General features: G+C 38.1%; 2 protein-coding genes across 2 annotated transcripts; both read left to right on the plus strand.

Annotated features, from left to right (window-relative positions):
* The first annotated feature begins 1,698 nt into the window (after window positions 1-1,698).
* Window positions 1,699-5,196, plus strand: LOC139699077 (NPC intracellular cholesterol transporter 2 homolog a-like). Its single transcript, XM_071598077.1, has 4 exons — window positions 1,699-1,768; window positions 2,575-2,679; window positions 4,227-4,405; window positions 5,110-5,196. Exons 1-4 carry the CDS (start codon window positions 1,699-1,701, stop codon window positions 5,194-5,196), a joined length of 441 nt encoding a protein of 146 aa, XP_071454178.1.
* A 6,538-nt stretch (window positions 5,197-11,734) lies between these two features.
* On the plus strand, window positions 11,735-15,990 carry LOC139699078 (NPC intracellular cholesterol transporter 2 homolog a-like). The gene is made up of 4 exons (XM_071598079.1): window positions 11,735-11,798; window positions 12,687-12,791; window positions 14,244-14,422; window positions 15,904-15,990. Exons 1-4 carry the CDS (start codon window positions 11,735-11,737, stop codon window positions 15,988-15,990), a joined length of 435 nt encoding a protein of 144 aa, XP_071454180.1.
* Window positions 15,991-16,313: the final 323 nt, after the last annotated feature.

Genomic DNA, 16,313 nt, shown 5'->3' on the forward strand with positions numbered 1-16,313 from the left:
CCCAGAGCTATACGTGCCAATAGCCGCCGCTCCCACCACCTCACCATATGGGAAATGCCACCATTCGGAGAGCACCAGGCCGTCAGACCCTGGCTCACATACTCATGATCTGCCACTTGTAACAATGGGACCATCATACACCTGACGTTTATACTGTCTATCACTGGAATCCATTTTCCAACACTGACAGTTCCTTCTCAGTGGTGCTCTTACAGGAGTAGAGGTATGTATGGGTTGCAGATGGAATCGGGGCTTGTAAGAGAAAATTGAGATGACTGAAAGGAGTGGTGGATGGGAATATTAAGTAACCACTGAAAAGTGGAAAAGCCTCCAATGAAAAAGAAAATATCAATGAAAACATAAACGAAAGACAGTTACGACGTACTTTTAGATTAATTTCTATTTCTTTTTAATAACTTTGACTGAAAATTGAGATCTTCAGTCACTATTATTTTCATAATAATTAAACATTTTTACTATCACAGATAAGAAGATATATTGCCACAAATTAACTTACCATTTATAAAAACAAGATATTGAGTTTGAGGTTCATCCAAATTCGTAAAATGGACCTGAGAATGCAAAAATTAAATGTAAAAAGGAAAATTTGAATTCGAGATTTAGTGGAAGGCAGGATCGGTTTTGGAACAAATATAGGATTTTAGATTAAAACAAAATTTTCCCTAATCGAAACGATGCATATGAAGTAACATAAAAATCCGAAACACTTGCGAGCGGGATTCGGACCAAAATTGAGCGACACCACACGCCTGATGCCACGCAAAGTCACAGTACTTCGAAAAAGCATTTAAAAAGTTATGGGGATAATACACCAATATAACGGTAAAATAGATAAATTTTGCTCCGCATATTTTCCTATTGTATTTGAAAGAATACTTATTATTTTACACAACATTTAATTGCTCAAAGTGCGCATTTTTTCAATGTCTATAAATTATCCTTTAGGAATCATTTTTGAAAGTCCCGAATGGGGAATGCACCCTGAAAAACCTGTGTTGTTAGGTTGGGGGAGTTGAGGGTATAATCGGTGGAAAGAAGTGGTATGGACTGGGATGGTATACTAAATATGTTGAGATGGTAGGATTGCCGTCCGAAGTTAAATTTCCGTTGCTATTAACGATTGCGGATCCTCTGTGAATTAATGAAACGCCGAGGAGGTCAAAAAATGGGGCGCTGAGGACGGAGCGATGTAAATGTAAAGGGGAATCGGATCATCACCTGCTGACGTACTTAAATCGTTCGATGGAGTTCTAAATCTCTTGCAATCAACTAAATTTGGTCTAACAAGGTGATTGGAAGGCGACTGCAGCTGTGAGGATCAAGATCTTCTGGCCCTATGTCAATATCGACCGCCGCAGTTGAGAAATTGACGGGGATCTGCGTTTTTTCAAATTATCAAGAGTCAAATAATTAGGCGGATAAGCCACAGGTGTACACTTTTCTAGTCGAGAATACAGGTGAGGTATTCTTATCTGGGGATCTCTGAATGCTTTACCATCTCCGTTTATATCAGAAGATCCCAGGTATCGCACGTGTATGACCCGAGTGTAAATAATGCGTGAATAATAGTATATAAGGTTCAGCGCCTAAGTGTATTCTCCACATACATCTACGATAGCCTTAGCAGCTCAGAAAGGAAGTCTCCGAAGTCTCATCACCAAAAGACACCGAGGGAAAATGTACGGACAAGCAGTCGCCCTGTTCATGGTTCTCGCCGTCGCGCACGGCACGGAATTCTTCGAGTGCGGTAATTAGCCCTCCGTTCTTTCCATTCCACTCAAATTTCTAAAAAATGCCAACAAAAGATTCATGAGAAACACAGATGTTTAATTTAAAATACAATTCGTCTATTGTTTTTTGGTTTTCGAAGCAGTGATATTCACATAATTTTTTAATTGATACCTTTTGCCCAGCAATTTTAGCGATTCAGCCGATTAGCATAATTTATTATTGCATTAATTTTTAAGCTATGGAATTGAAAAAAAGCTTGAAACATATGCAGAGGAGCGAAATTTGCTAAAATGTAGTTTTTGCAAATATTCACTTTTTCCGCGTAACTCAATTCAATATTCGAGGAAGCAACTGAGGAGCCATTTAGTTCCTTTTTAGCTTAATTAAGTTACTGAAGAACCTTTTGGTTCCAATAACATTTGAAATTATACCTCAAGGCGTAATAAGCACCATTCCAAGTGGGGAGAAAATTTGCTTGAATGTATTCGTTAGGTGTCTGACTAATTTAAAGAATTTTCCAATCCACTTCAATAACATAATGCCCTCAAATGAACACAGGGAAAATCTCGGAGACATAACATCCTTTGTTTACTTTGTTAAAGTAAGGGAATGAAGTAAAGGTAATATTCTGACTCAAGTCATCTGCCTCGGTACCACATCGTATCAATTCAAGACGTCCGATCCATTGTTTTCGCAGCAATCCGCATCACCATTCATACCATCGTCTCCACCAACATCGGCGGAATGACCCGTAAACGCTCCAACCTTTCTCTCTCTCACTCCAGTCTGTGGATTTCATGGGAATTATGAATTTGATTTCAGATAATGTTCCTTCGGCGACTGCGCTGAGGGTCAACGGGTGCGACGAGCTGCCCTGTCAGTTCCCCCGAGGGAAGGACATCATCGCTCAAATGGACTTCACAGCCGGTGAGTGCGCCCATGCCCAGGTCCCGTATACGGGACCCAACTTCAACTCCGTCCGTCACAGGCTGGAAATAACTCGCACTCATAGTAGTAGTATAAAGTGGAGGCGACCGCAGCTAAGTTCATTTGCGCCATTAGGGATGGACAGGAAAGGATGAAGAGTGGAGAGAAACCCGGCGTCGGCACTAGCCTACTCTTTACGAAGGCGCCTAGGGGTGCGCAGCTTAACGTCCCCTCCGACGGACGGCGTACTCACTCAAAGTGCACTCCACAAAGCACCTCAAGTAGGGATCGAGAAACCCCTCACAATCGTGCCGCGAAGATTTTGTCAGCCATGTTAATTAAGAAAATAAAATGGACCATCCTGTAAACTCTTCGCGTGAAAGGCATGAAGAAATGGAATTGTAATCTCATGGGGCTCTGGATGTTCCAATCGCTTTCGAAGACTGCTGACCAACGTGCTCTGAGGAGTTGACGTATGCTCAATGTGGAAGCTGTCCTTCGTTGAAGAATTCCCTTTACCGATAAGGAGATCCCTATTACTGCCATGTTCATAGCAAATGTTTTTGACATATCGGAAATCATATGAACACTACGAAATTTGACTGACAGAAACGAGCGTATTGCTTTATTGAGTGCCTTAACAGATTATCTTTTGGGGGGTGTTGTGTCACGTTAAAGTAATTACGTATCCGATAACAAGTATCAGTAACTAATAGAATATAATGAATATAGATGTCATGAATAGTAAATTAGAATAAATTTCTAATTGTGAAAAGGAAAAGTACGTACGCATTTTACAAGTTCACTGGATTTTTATGATGAGGCCTGTAAGGTTTACGTTTATTTTTTAATGTTGTATTCTTTTATTATTTCCTGTTGGGAAAAACGCAGTAATTCAGTGGAAAATGAGTCATTGTAGATAGAAAATCATTCTAAAGTCTATTTAATAGAATACATTTATTCGAGCAAGACTTTAAGCATAATACATGTAAATGATACTTTTTGACAGAATAGCGCTGCAGAAAAATTATCCACCGACCAGTTTGCTCTTTTCTGCCTAGAATCTTCCGCAATCCTGACCGAATAATATTATTATACACAGAAATGAGTTCAACCGCGTGATTAGCACATGATCGTCTATGTCATTAAATGAAGGTCATTAACTTTCAAATATCGAAGCTATTCATGTCATTATCCGAATTGAAACTAAAAGAGATTAATATTTTCTAAAATAATTGTTGTGATCGAAATGTAGGAATTAGAAATCTCTCTGAGGATCCAGGAAGAAAGAGTTCATTATCAGAATTTTGATGGCTTCTTCGGTTGGCCCCTGAGATGCTCTCTGAGTGTTGTATTTGCGCATGATGACATTTTGTCAGACCTTCCTCTGAGGTCGTTCTTCGAAAATTGGACAGCAGATCAAGGTATCTCTTCCTTGAAAGCCTCGGTGCCCAAAAAAGCTCCCCAACCCATCCACTCCAACTGCCGGTCTTCTCTCAGTAAATACATTATTAACACTCAACTTTTCAACTTCTCCATTTCTTCAGGCAAGGCGGCCTCGAAACTGACAGTGCAGGTCCGCGCCAAGGCCCTGGGCTTCTGGGTGGACTATCCCATTGGCTATGACGATGCCTGCCCCCATCTGAGCTCTGGGAACTGCCCACTATCCCCGGGAGATAGTGCCACATACGACATTCAGATCCCGGTGCTGTCATCCTACCCAAAGGTGAAGTATCTGACCACATCTTAATACACCACCAGTCAACTTCCGATTTTCCCGATACAATAACCAGTAGTTTGAGAAAGGCCAACTTATTTAAATCCTTCTTTCCGAGCGTCTTTACCAATGTCTCATCAAATGTCTCTGATAGCGGAGCAGTTCGTTCTCCACAACCAATGCCCAAAATTGCAATCAAAACGTTTGCTAAAATATTAAGCCTGAGAATTTCTAATGGCGTGATCAGATACCCGCTCTTATGATCAAGGAATTAGCGTCGGAAATGGCACCGTGTATGTAATCATATTTAAGAATTTGATAGTAAGAAGTATACGAGTAGTACTCGTAAATAGTAAGAATTGATGATGAAGTGGTTTACAGAGATATTTACAATCCTAAGGATAATACCGCTTTAGCAGATGGGCTAACGTCTATAAAACGCTAGTGCTACCTTTGGCAATAAGAAGTTAACCTAAATAAGGGTAGTTCGATGAAATTTTGGAAAAAGATGAATTTCTTCTTGAACGCCTACTGCGTTAGCAATACCATAATAGAGGGATTAGGCTCGATTAAATACATGTGCGTTACTCCTCGACCTAAGAACCTTAAAAACTGATTGTAATTAATTTATTTCGAGTTTAAACTCTCCTGCAATTGATTTGCTATCTCAGAATAGGCATACATTTCTAATTGGATTTTAATTTTTCTTTCAGATCTCAATCCAGGTGGAAGTGACGTTGAAGAATGAGAATGGTGATTCCTTGTCATGCTTCCAGATCGAAGGCCAAGTTGTGGACTAAAATGCCTACATCTTTCATCACCCAGTACTACTGTCACCTGTGTCCTAACTTATTCTCGCTCGTCCGTCGTCTTTTTGCCGGCGCAGAATAACCCCTGCGCTGTAATCCCGCTTTGTGTTATTTACACATGTGAAGTTTTTAGCTATAGTTTTATATTTCGAATTTCCGAATAATAAAACTAAAATATTTTGGGGAAGAAAAATGTCCATCATAAAAGTACCCCAATAAAAATTGGAAAATAAAAAATAAGTCTGTTTTTGATTCTATTCCATTTCTTCCACTCATCCTCTATTATTTGCTTATTACGTGATATAAAGATTACTCTTGAGTGTTCTGCATGCACAAAAGCAGTAATTTAGCTCAATAAATAAATTTTTTATGAATAATAATTTGATATAAATCACTCCACTCACGATCATAGTTTAGAATCAAGGTGGGATATTATGATATTAATATTTAGGGCCCTGTATCCTCAATGATTCATTTGAAGTCTTGAATGTAATTACCGATGAAAAAAAAATTGAACTCTTCTTGGGAAGAATTATTTTTCCTTTTAATTGTAAAAAAGCAATTGTATTGGACTTTCTCCCCTATGATGATTCCCGATTCATTTAACAGAATATCCTGGTTAAAGCTAGAAGGCCGCAGGCATTTACATATTCTTTCACTTTTTCTACGGAATACTTTCAAACCACACACCTAAATATCTATACAAAAATTTAATCTTCATCAGCTCAATCCACAACAGAAATACTAGGGGTAATAATAAACTTCTTGTCCCACACCAACGCATGGAAATCTATCACAAATCTTTTCATGTTACAGCATGCCGTCTGTGGAACTCTCTCCCAGATGACATCAAAAAACTCTTCATCAACAACAACATTTAGAAGAGCACTTCACAAGTTCATTTTCCTCAGGTACTTAACTTAACCCGTTTACCCTCCGTCATGCCACTCAGATGCTATACAGATCACTGTGTCTACTTTTTTTCTGCTTTTTGTTTTTTCATCTCAAGCGGTAAGAGTTTGCATCATTATTTTTAGAAATATTACGCTTCTCATTACTCCGCATGTGTTATCAATGTATTTAATTTCTCCATTTCAATTTCAGTAACTTGATAATATGTATACTATGTAAAAATGATTGTTACAATGTACATGTATCTTTCCTCTTATTAATAGGGTTTTCGCAGGTTTTTCACACCCCCCTTCTCTTCGTGGGTGTTTTTCCTGCGTTGGTTTTTACTAGTTGAGCAATGCAACGCTCTCCCTAGCTTTTCCCACAAACTCACTTTCCCTCAAAATAAGTAAAAGACCATGTCTGTTGTGTATATAAAATTTTATATGCAAAAACGTTAGCCGCGTGTTCAATCTATGTGCTCCTCATTTCAACTTTAAAAATGGAAATACTCTTTTCTACATCGTCCTTGTAAGTTATAATCAAAATATTAATGTGATGAAATATTCCTCGGTTTAATGTTTCTGGAAAATTTATTTCATGCCATTAATGGCCTACCCAGTACCTCGCAGTCTTGTTTAAACCTTTAAATATTATATATTGTGTGAAGAATAAGAATATTAAGTAGATTATGTGTTAGGAAGAATGAGCCATTATCAATATAAATTTAATTGCCAAATCAAATGGTAAAAGAATGAACCTTACGGAAGAAGTCGTCAAGTTTCGTTAATATTTATTCTATAAAATATTTAAAATACCGGAAACCTCTATTACCGCACTCATCCAGATTATTTCCTTACTGGATTTAATAACATTGACGGATGGCCAAAATTCGAGGATAATATCAACAGAAAACACATATTTATTTTGCTTGAAAAGCTGATTTGGACACAATTTTTTATAAAAAGATAGTGTCTAGTTATCACACGGAATGTAATACAGGAGAAATACACAATGCCAAAGAAACATTACAGAAATATTTCGTAAACGCCAGTAAATAAATATATTTTTGTCTAAGGCGTTCGAGTTTTCATTATTTGTGTTGCACAAAAATAAATCTGAAATATGCAACGTAGTATATGCATTTTTATGTGTCATGTACTCTTCAGCTATTTATGAAATTGTATTAGACGCAAGGGATCGATCGCTAAAAGTGTTGTTGGAGAGTAAAGTTAGGAATTAGTTTGTCCCACAGGAAGCTGAAATATATTTTTCAATTCGAAAACAGTGTTAATAATAGAAACTAGCGATACGGTTAAGGCTCGAAATTGGTATCCTTTCTTTTAATGGATTTACCTACGAATGCCATTTACCATGCACACATTACTATCATTAAATCAAAACATATTAAAACTACGGATTGGATCCTCGAATTTATTTTTGAGCGTAAAAAGAAAGAAAATATTGATGGGAGGAACTGAGATGTTGTGAATATAGCTTTCAACATCCCACTTGTAAGCGCAGTCGGTTCCCTCTTTCTTCTCATTTACAATCAGAAAAGTCAGATTCTTTGCCAATAATACGATCATCTAAGTAGATATTAATAATAGAGGTACATCGGATTGTGAGACTCTTTCTAATTATGAACAACCATGTTATTGCTTGTTGGCAGGAGTGGGTTACCAACTGAATCCTTGGAAATGTGCAGTAATGAAATCAGGGAATAGAAATCCTTAAACCGTGACACCTATAGACTCGGCGGAGTATGAGTATATCTATAATCGGAAGACAAAATAAAATACCTGGGACTCGCATTAACATTAGTCCTAACGTATGAAAAAACAGACAAGGTATATTTGCGGAGCTGAATTGAAGGAACTTGGTTTTATTAACTGAACAGAAGGAAAATATCAGAATGAAAATATTAAGGAGAAATATTATATTTTCACGTTGGTTAGACTTCACCTTAAATACTCGCGCTTGGCAATGGATCTCAACTAACATCGCTTATTAAACGTATAAACCGAGTCTCAAGCTGTACTTATGATAGAAAATTCGTTATTGGCTTTGTTCCGAGCATATAAAGGGCTTAAAACATTCCCCTATCCTATTTGAAATGTATGTACAGATATTATTGAAACTATAGAATCGATACTAAGGAGGTACGGGCGTATTATTTAGATAATAAGTAATATATTCGCAGTTTGTTATGTGCGTAATTGGGTGCATTTGAAGGAGGAAGACTTCGAGTAGATGCCATGAATAACGTATACATAGGTGGTACTAGAAGGAGAGAGAAAACATATTACGCTTCATCAGGGAACTATCAAGGCAATAAAACAGTTAAGTATAAAGTTCCATTACTCACTAATCCGGGTTCGATCGAATACCTGCTCGTATTAAGGATCTGGCGTCGAAAATGGTGTCGTATCTTGAAGTTATATTTAAAAAATCCCTAGTAGATCATAAGATTTCAAGTGATTGGAAATCGGCCAATAATATAATAAGGACATGAGGAACCTAGCAATCACAGACATATTTCCCTCACATTCATAGAATGCTAGATTATGGAACATATATTTGAAATTTCGATAATGAGACACCTCGGTAATCAAGAGTTATCGATGAAAATTTGAACACAGTTTTCGGAAGGGTAAATCTTGCAGGACACATCTTGCTCTTCCACAAAGGATGCCTTTGGTGATAAATCTGCGCCGTTATTTTTTTTAGAGAATCACACAATTTGTTCATCAGTGTGCAGTAATAGGCAGCAGTGTTATTCTGACCCCTCTCCAGATAGTCTGTAAAAACGGCTCCACGACAGTCCAAAAAATATACAACAAGGTATTAATTACTAATTTCTTCAACTTAGGCTTTTTGGGGAGCTGAGTTGCTGGGCTCCCACTGCTTGCTCAATTATTTTGTCTCTAGATCATATTAATAGATCCGAGACTCATTCGTTGTTACCAGGCAACCAAAATATACTCTACGTCTTACTCTAAAAGATTCAATATCTCCCTTGACAGATCGCTCCATGTTTTTTTACCTCGCAAAAATATTCAGTAGCCGTGGAATCGAGCGTGCTGACATAAGTATTTGAAATTTGCATTTATTCGTGAATAATTTTTCGCATATTGCCATAACTAAGTGTGTGGCAGCATCATCTGTAAGGCACATATGGCAAGTTTGAAAATTCCTTTTCCACATCACAGCGGTGTGATGTGACGGACTATCATTTTCATAAACAGCTATCACTTCATTGTGGATTTGACATGCACGGTAACTTCCAAAGAAACTGCGGGAGATGCCGCAACAGTAACTTTTAACGGAGTCATCCGCTAATGTGCATTTCAATGCAACAATTTCAGAGTGTAAAAATCATTCACCTTGACTGGGATTCGAACCCAGATCCCTCAATATCCGGTCGAGTGCTTTAGCCACTTAAGCTACCGAGGCGTCCTCTTAAACTCTGAAATTTTTGGGGTTTTAAAGGAACAAGATGTTGTGACGAAATACCGTACATACAATGTCACAGGCATTCGTAGTCGTGCGTGACGCGCCCCAGTCAATTTAATTGGAGGTTTCGCCCAAAAATGCAATTAGTAAAATAGAAATGAGAATGTTGGTAGGAGGATTCAGATTCCTGATAAGGTTGAAGGCAAGATAGGTTTTTGAAGAAATTCTAGATTGTAGATTAGATATTATTTTTCTATAATCGAAATGATGATGGAAAGTAACATAAAATTTCTTTGAGGAACATTTGTCAATGGGATGCTGGTCGATATTGAGTAATGCCATCACATAATACGCCTGAAGTAGTAAGTAGCAACATCCTTAGTAGGCAATTCATCGGACATTGGAATATTAGAAAAAATGAATGAGTCTAATAAATAAATTATGCTCTATATATTTAGTTTTGGTTCTGAAATTATAATTTTAAATTTTGATGAATTAATATTAGTGATTTATTCCTCAGCAAGGGGTTTCAATGGCAATGTATCATCCTGAGGAATCAAGTTTGGAAGGCTTTAGTAAGGAAAACACACTGCAAAATTTTACTTGATAGGTATGAGTGGGTTAGTTTTAAGAAGAGATTGTAGGAATGAGGTAATATGGGAAAGGGTGGTATCGCTCACTTTGCTGGGATTATTTTCAACGGAAATATGGAGGATTGACACTAAGAAACGCGTTGTACAAAATAACTTGCCCTGGAAAACTACAGTTTTATTATATACACGATCGGGTTAATTTCCACAAATACAGAGCCTGGGACCACTTAGTGTCCTCTACAAATTACCTCAAAATTCTATTGATTTATTTTTAAGACAGGTTCAATTTGAGTAAAAATCCAACTGCACGCATACACATTTTATATTAGCTTTAAATTTGACATGTGATGAGAGAGGGTGTTCAGTTGCGGAAAATGGCCTGCGGATAGTCATGGATTCCCTCGGGGAGGGATATTGCAGTGTTTTGGGAGGCATGATAAGGACATAGTTATGTGCGAAAGGCGTGCTAAGAATAATTTTTAGACAATGATTAATGTCAATTTTAGGACATATTTCAATCTAAAGGGAAATTCCCAAATCAAAGGTTCTCATAATCATAATTCTATGTAAGGATATTGAAAAAATGCAAATTATTCTTCATAAATATAGGTACCACAAGATGCACAAAAATAAGGGCAATCGTGGAATTAGGTATCATAGAAACTAAATAAATGGACTAAGAGGAGAATATTTCATTCTTTTTCTCATTTCACTCTTCACCGGAAACTATGGATGCATGATAAAAACACAAGATACCCAGATAAAGAATTAAGATCGCCTGTTTTAATGTGAAATAACAGATTTTCTTTGAATTATGTGGAAACAACTTGGCATAATTGTTGTTTTTGATAACTGTGTGGAAAATATATTATCAGATTATTTAAAAAATATGATGATCCTGAAAAATATCAGCAATCGAGATTTCCATTGTGAAAATATTCATTATCACTTATCAGATAAATTTATTTCTTATTATTTCACCTTTCCAATATTTAACTTTCATTAAAAGACTGGATAGCAAGAGATAATTTTTCGGTATGTATTTTTCCTTGATCCACGTTGTAAATGCTCCTTATACCAGATGGAGAAATTGCTTAATGAAAAAACTGAGACAATTTCATGTACCGAACTAATGGGTACATTAACTTTTTTAATTCTTTGATTTTTCGACGAGATACTTTGAATATATCGATTCATAGAGCATTTCCTAATTCAATTTCTCATGGTGGTTTTCCGTAATATGTTTTGAAGATTTTAGCGGCTGCGTTCTACTACGATGGCTTTCCCATAAATTTTGGGTGTGTGTTCACGTTTACAAAATTTCTGATAATTAAAGAAGGTCAAAACATACGGAGCAAACGCAGAAACGTTATGAGGACAAATGGAAATCAAGTCATCATCCGCAGACATAAATGCAACGATGGAGCTCCAAATATCTCAGCACCGACTGAATGTGGTCAAGCGATTAAAAGGAAACTGCAGCTGCAAGGATCTAGAGCTACCGACAGATAAGACACAGGTGTACACTTTTCTTAGTCAACACTCCAGGTGGGGACTTCTTATCTGGGAATTTCTGATTGTTTTGCCGTATGCGGCTATATCAGGAGATCCCGGGCATCTCACGTGCAGGATCCGGAGGCATCCGTATAAAAGGTTAGGCGCATAAGCGTTCTCTTCACTCCCAACCACGGCAACCTTAGCAGTTCAGGAAAGAAGTCCATCGCCAAAAGACGCCGAGGGAAAATGTACGGCCAAGCAGTCGCCCTGTTCATGGTTCTCGCCGTCGCGCACGGCACGGAATTCTTCGAGTGCGGTAATTATTTCCCCGTAATATCCATTCCATCCATTCAAATTTGTACGAAGTTCTATCAAAGGGTTCAAGTGAAACTCAAATGCATGATTTCGAAAATGATCCGACGTGGTAATTTTCATGAATTCATTCTGTTCGGTAAATTGGCTAAATTAGATTGACCCAGAGTATTAATAGTTGTATCATTTTCATTTTTAACCCGCGAAATAAAACAAATTGAACCGTCGAACTCACTTAGTCTTTAAAGTCATCCTTTCTTCCTAACTCTTTGTCTTGACTCTAAGGAGTAACTGAAAAACGTTTTCTATCATTCATTGGTTTAGTGCAATCATAACAAGAACTCATCCAGGTTGCTGAAAATTGGCCTGAATGAATCCTATAGGTCTATGACTAATATGTAGAATTCTTCAAACGACATCAATATTATCAGTGCCGTAAAATGAAAGGGGGACTCTCGGGTCTCGTATAATTTCCCTGGTTAACAGCGTAAAAATAAGAGAATGGATTATGAAGGACATTTGGACGCGAGTCATTTCTCTAAGCGATACTTCGTTTCTATTCCTGCCATTCTGTTCCATTGTTCTCACAGAAATCCGTGTCACCCTTCATAACATCATCTCCACAAACATCGGAGGAATCCCCCTCCATCTCTGCAATCTGTTTCTCTTTCTGTCTCTCTCTCAATTCAGTCTATGTGGTGGGGTTTGATAGGCATTTTAAATTGATTTCAGATAATGTCCCTTCGGCGACTGCCCTGAGGGTCAACGGGTGCGACGAGCTGCCCTGTCAGTTCCCCCGAGGGAAGGACATCATCGCACAAATGGACTTCACAACCGGTGAGTGCACCCGTGCTGTATGTGAGATCCAACTTCAACTCCTTCCGTCACTGGCGGCGGTTGAGACGCAATTACCTTTGGAGGCTTATGCCAACCGTGTCATCTGGGAAAGGAAATCGGACCATCGTGAATGCTCTTCGCGTGAACCGAATGAAGGGATGGAATTGTAATCCGACATTGTATTCTCATGTACTCTAGATCTTACAATCACTTTCGCCACTACTGATCATCGTGTGTTCTTTTTTGCTGCATCGAATATGACTTCTGCAGATTGAAACTTGAATGACAGAAGTGGACATGTTGTTTATCATGGTGTCTAAACAGATTGTTTTTTAGAGAGTGCCTCTCATTAAACCAGTGAGTTTTTCGGATGACCATGGTTTTGTGTTCCAGTCAGTCAAGGGTTTGTAAACATCGCTGAGCGCATTTAAATATGCAGCGTGGTCTTTGAAGCATGTTAGACATAGGTTGTAAGGCTTTTAAAATGTGGGTTTGTGTGTGGATGGAAAATTTAAAATGGACATTAACTTAAGCAAAGAACGAATGTGTGGGAGGTCGCCGTTAATTCCTTTGTCATGCCGACGGTCTAGAAAACTTCATCGTTTCAATGGAAAGAACTGCCGTTGATGATATACTATATTCAACCGTCCGTGGAAGTTTCGTCGGGATTTTCTCGTAAGCTTTTTTGTCTAATCTCGAGTCCAAAAACGAAAGGGTGGAGCTGTAGTAGCACGTTACACAATAAGGCAGAATGGTGCCTTTAGATGGTACACTTGTTTCCCCGCCCGCCCTGTCTCGTGTTCAATGCCTCCATCACTCTGTCGCCTGCATTCTTTCTCCGGTAAAAGGTAAACCCCGCGTATCCTTCCAATTATCTTCCCTGCTCACGCTCAAGCAATTTAGAACGATATTTTAGCAGAAGGATTAGGCGATTTCGACATCTGTCATCAATCCTATACTTCACATTGGTAGAAGAGGAACACAGACATGCAAATATATATTTTAATTCATAGAAGTGCAAAGGGAAAGTACTTCTATATTTTAGAGTTAAGTGGATTTTTATGATCAAAAATTGAATGTTTTCCTTTTTATATTGATTTTGTTTAGTAAAATATGTGGTTGGAACGCTGTATTTCAATGGAAAAGTTTCTTGCAGGTATACATTTGTTTGAAAATGAAATTACTGAAATTGTTATTGCAGATAAGACTTTAAAAGTTACGTGTTTTAATAGTACATTTTGAAGGCGTTCTACGACAACAAATCAACTGTTAGCTGGTTTGTTTGAGCGACGTCCTTTGTGGAGAAAATGGTAGCTTCACGATTCAGAGTGCTTCTACCTTATGATGCCTCATTGCCTAAAAATCAACAACCCACCTGTCCACATTCCTGCCAGTCGCCTCCCCACAAATGACTGCACAGCATCCAACATTTCACTTTCTTTATATCTCCAGGAAAGCCGGCTTCGAAACTGACGGTGCAGGTCCGCGTCAAGGCTCTGGGCTTCTGGGTCGACTATCCCATTGGCTACGATGATGCCTGCCCGCACCTGAGCGCCGGAAAGTGTCCGCTGTCCCCAAGTGATAGCGCCACCTACGACATTCAGATCCCGGTGCTGTCGTCCTACCCAAAGGTGAAGTAACCGGCCATATATGAATGCACCGACCGCCATATTCCCATCATGTCGACACAATAAATCCCTCTCTGTTAATATATGTCATTGCCGTTGGCGTATATTTCTGAAAGAATGTGGATAGAGCGGTACGCTTTGATCACAATAACACAAGGTTGGAATACCAATTAATTGTGAAAGCTTGAAATGTTACTTGTTTGCTATGGTTGAGTAAAGCCGTTAGAATTCATTACGGCCATTTAAAGACTATTACCTCAATCGCTATGAAAGTGGTACCGGGAATAAAGTTAACGGTTATATCACTCGAAAAATGAAAGCGAAAGAAGACAGCGGTTTGGAAAAGGCGAACGTATATAATTCTTTGTTTTAGACCGCCTTCATCAATGTCTTACAAATTCTCTATGATAGCGAAGCAATTTGTTCCCGCCAACTGATGCCTAAAATTACAATCTCATATAACCTTATTACACGTTTGCTAAAATGTATTAAGTCTAATTATTTTCTCCGACCCCGATCAAATACCCACTCGCATATTTAAGGAACTAGCATCTGAAATTGCAGGTTTCCAGTAATTTTAAAACGGCTAATGCAACGCCTATATTTATGAAAGGAGATAAGGAGGAACCGAGCAGGACCTATTCACCCCTCACTTGTATTATAGAAGTTCATGTAGCAGTTGCTATTTCGGTAGGCAAGCGTTTGTGAAGGAAAACCAGCACGGTTTCCAGAAGGGTTAAAAATGGGAGTTGCCACTTTCGTTTTTTATTCATGATATCCGAAATATTTATTACTGACTATAGGATTGACACCTTACATGTGACATCCTTAGTTTTGGAGAGTAAAATGCTCCAGTAGACGGGGCATTCTAGATTATAAAATTGAGGTCGACAAAGTACCTAATGGTAAACTGCTCTTAGCTTTCTTGCATATGTCATAGGTAAAAGTGGCTTGGGCTGGATTAAAGAGTTAAAAGAATGGTCAGATAAAAAGATAACGAGCGTTTGATCCATTTTCAAGTGAATGAATTCACGTCGGGTGTTCCCCGGGTAAGTGTTATCGGACCTCTGTGTTACCCTCTTTAGTTAAACGGCATTAACTCCGTGGTAATTTGTAAGATTCGTATATTTGCCTATGATGATGTGATTTACAGAGATATACCAAATCCGGAAGATGAAACCGCTTTAGCAGGTAACCTGACGTCTCTAAAACGCTGGTATGATACCTCGGCAATAAGAATTAAACCTAAAAAAGGACGTAGTGATGAATGTTTTGAAAAAGATCAATTTCTTCCGGAACGCCTACTGCGTAAGGAGCACCGTGATAAGTGTAAATACGCATGCCGTTTCCTCGTTATAAGTACCGTAAACACTAATTACTATAAATTTATTTTAAATAAAGACTCTCTCGTAATTACATTATTTCACTGTTTTTTATCTCAGCACAGGCAAAAATTTCCAATTGGATTTTGATTTTTCTTTCAGATCTCAATCCAGGTGGAAGTGACGTTGAAGAATGAGAATGGTGATTCCTTGTCATGCTTCCAGATCGAAGGCCAAGTTGTGGACTAAAATGCCTACATCTTTCATCACCCAGTACTACTGTCACCTGTGTCCTAACTTATTCTCGCTCGTCCGTCGTCTTTTTGCCGGCGCAGAATAACCCCTGCGCTGTAATCCCGCTTTGTGTTATTTACACATGTGAAGTTTTTAGCTATAGTTTTATATTTCGAATTTCCGAATAATAAAACTAAAATATTTTGGGGAAGAAAAATGTCCATCATAAAAGTACCCCAATAAAAATTGGAAAATAAAAAATAAGTCTGTTTTTGATTCTATTCCATTTCTTCCACTCATCCTCTATTATTTGCTTATTACGTGATATAAAGATTACT

The sequence above is a fragment of the Hetaerina americana genome, unplaced genomic scaffold (assembly GCF_022747635.1).
Source record: "Hetaerina americana unplaced genomic scaffold, ioHetAmer1.1.p SCAF_9, whole genome shotgun sequence".
In the NCBI taxonomy this organism is placed as follows: domain Eukaryota; kingdom Metazoa; phylum Arthropoda; class Insecta; order Odonata; family Calopterygidae; genus Hetaerina; species Hetaerina americana.

What these genes read in the sequence shown, in the direction of transcription:
- LOC139699077 (XM_071598077.1), top strand. Translation starts at nt 1,699, where the DNA reads ATGTACGGACAAGCAGTCGCCCTGTTCATGGTTCTCGCCGTCGCGCAC. An exon ending in CACGGAATTCTTCGAGTGCG is followed by an intron (nt 1,769 to 2,574) that starts GTAATTAGCCCT and finishes ATTTGATTTCAG; the next exon opens with ATAATGTTCCTTCGGCGACT. An exon ending in TCAAATGGACTTCACAGCCG is followed by an intron (nt 2,680 to 4,226) that starts GTGAGTGCGCCC and finishes CCATTTCTTCAG; the next exon opens with GCAAGGCGGCCTCGAAACTG.
- LOC139699078 (XM_071598079.1), top strand. Translation starts at nt 11,735, where the DNA reads ATGCGGCTATATCAGGAGATCCCGGGCATCTCACGTGCAGGATCCGGA. An exon ending in ACAAATGGACTTCACAACCG is followed by an intron (nt 12,792 to 14,243) that starts GTGAGTGCACCC and finishes TTATATCTCCAG; the next exon opens with GAAAGCCGGCTTCGAAACTG. An exon ending in TGCTGTCGTCCTACCCAAAG is followed by an intron (nt 14,423 to 15,903) that starts GTGAAGTAACCG and finishes TTTTTCTTTCAG; the next exon opens with ATCTCAATCCAGGTGGAAGT.